The sequence below is a fragment of the Bison bison genome, unplaced genomic scaffold, assembly GCF_000754665.1.
Source record: "Bison bison bison isolate TAMUID 2011002044 unplaced genomic scaffold, Bison_UMD1.0 scf7180017864063, whole genome shotgun sequence".
NCBI lineage: Eukaryota > Metazoa > Chordata > Mammalia > Artiodactyla > Bovidae > Bison > Bison bison.
This window is the reverse complement of record NW_011494635.1, coordinates 4,561,838-4,562,523: the sequence shown is the minus strand read 5'-3', so window position 1 is coordinate 4,562,523 and position 686 is coordinate 4,561,838. Positions and strand designations below refer to the sequence as shown.

The 686-nt window shown below is 67.8% G+C and overlaps 2 protein-coding genes across 6 annotated transcripts in view; one reads left to right on the top strand and one right to left on the bottom strand.

Moving 5' to 3' along the window:
* ASB13 (ankyrin repeat and SOCS box containing 13) overlaps positions 1-245 on the bottom strand; it is a 26,178-nt gene extending 25,933 nt beyond the window's left edge. Inside the window, exon 1 of the mRNA XM_010836612.1 lies at positions 45-245. Within this exon, the coding sequence (XP_010834914.1) occupies positions 45-245 (201 nt within the window). The remainder of the gene's footprint in view (positions 1-44) is intronic.
* The window catches only part of FAM208B (family with sequence similarity 208, member B), a 67,572-nt gene continuing 66,895 nt past the window's right edge, over positions 10-686 (top strand). For 3 of the 5 annotated variants that reach the window (XM_010836369.1, XM_010836368.1, XM_010836365.1), the window contains exon 1: positions 232-312. Coding sequence is in view for 1 of the 5 variants with exons in the window: in XM_010836367.1 (XP_010834669.1) it covers positions 252-312 (61 nt within the window). In the remaining 4 variants the exon portion in view is untranslated. Of the gene's footprint in view, positions 313-686 lie in introns of all 5 variants that reach the window. The other 2 variants (XM_010836367.1, XM_010836366.1) reach the window with 1 other exon arrangement.

Genomic DNA, 686 nt, shown 5'->3' with positions numbered 1-686 from the left:
GGCGGCGCTCCTGACAGGGGCGGAGAAGCGGGACGGGCTGCGACGTGGAGGGTCCCGCGCGCAGCTGACGAGCCTTTGCTGACGCGGGCCGCGTGGAAACCGGGAGGAGGGGAGTCCCAGCCAGGGGCGGCGGACGGCTCCCCAGCCCGGGAGGCGGCCTGAGCCCCGCTCGGTCTCAGGGTCCGACGAGATCTGCCACTCGTGGCCGGGAGAGGAGGCAGCGCGCGTGGAGGCGCGGACAGCATCTCAGCATGAGGAGGAAACTGAACTCTGAGGTTAGGTCTGCCAGGGCGGCGGCGGAGCAGAGAACAGGTGAGGCGGCCCGTCGTGGACGCCCGCCCAGGGGGACGCGGCAGGTGCGGGTCCTTCGGGGCTGAGTTGCGTGGCGTGGCCGCTCGGGTCGTGGAGGTATATGCAGTAAGAGAGCTCGCCGTTGTCGCGTTCTGTTTTGTTCTTTTGGAAAATTAAACTGCTGTCCACTTTGCATGCTTCTCGCGGCTGCTGGGTTGACACACGCCTTCTTGCCTTGTTGGCGTTCCTCCGGGTGAGCGGGGCGCCGGGCGGTGGTTTCAGAGTCGCTTTTGTTGGGCTGCCTCTGCGCGGACTCCCGGCCGCCGACACTCGGGTCTCCACCTGTCTCCAGGCGCTCGGCGTCCTCCTGGAGTGTGGCGCTTCAGACTTCCTCC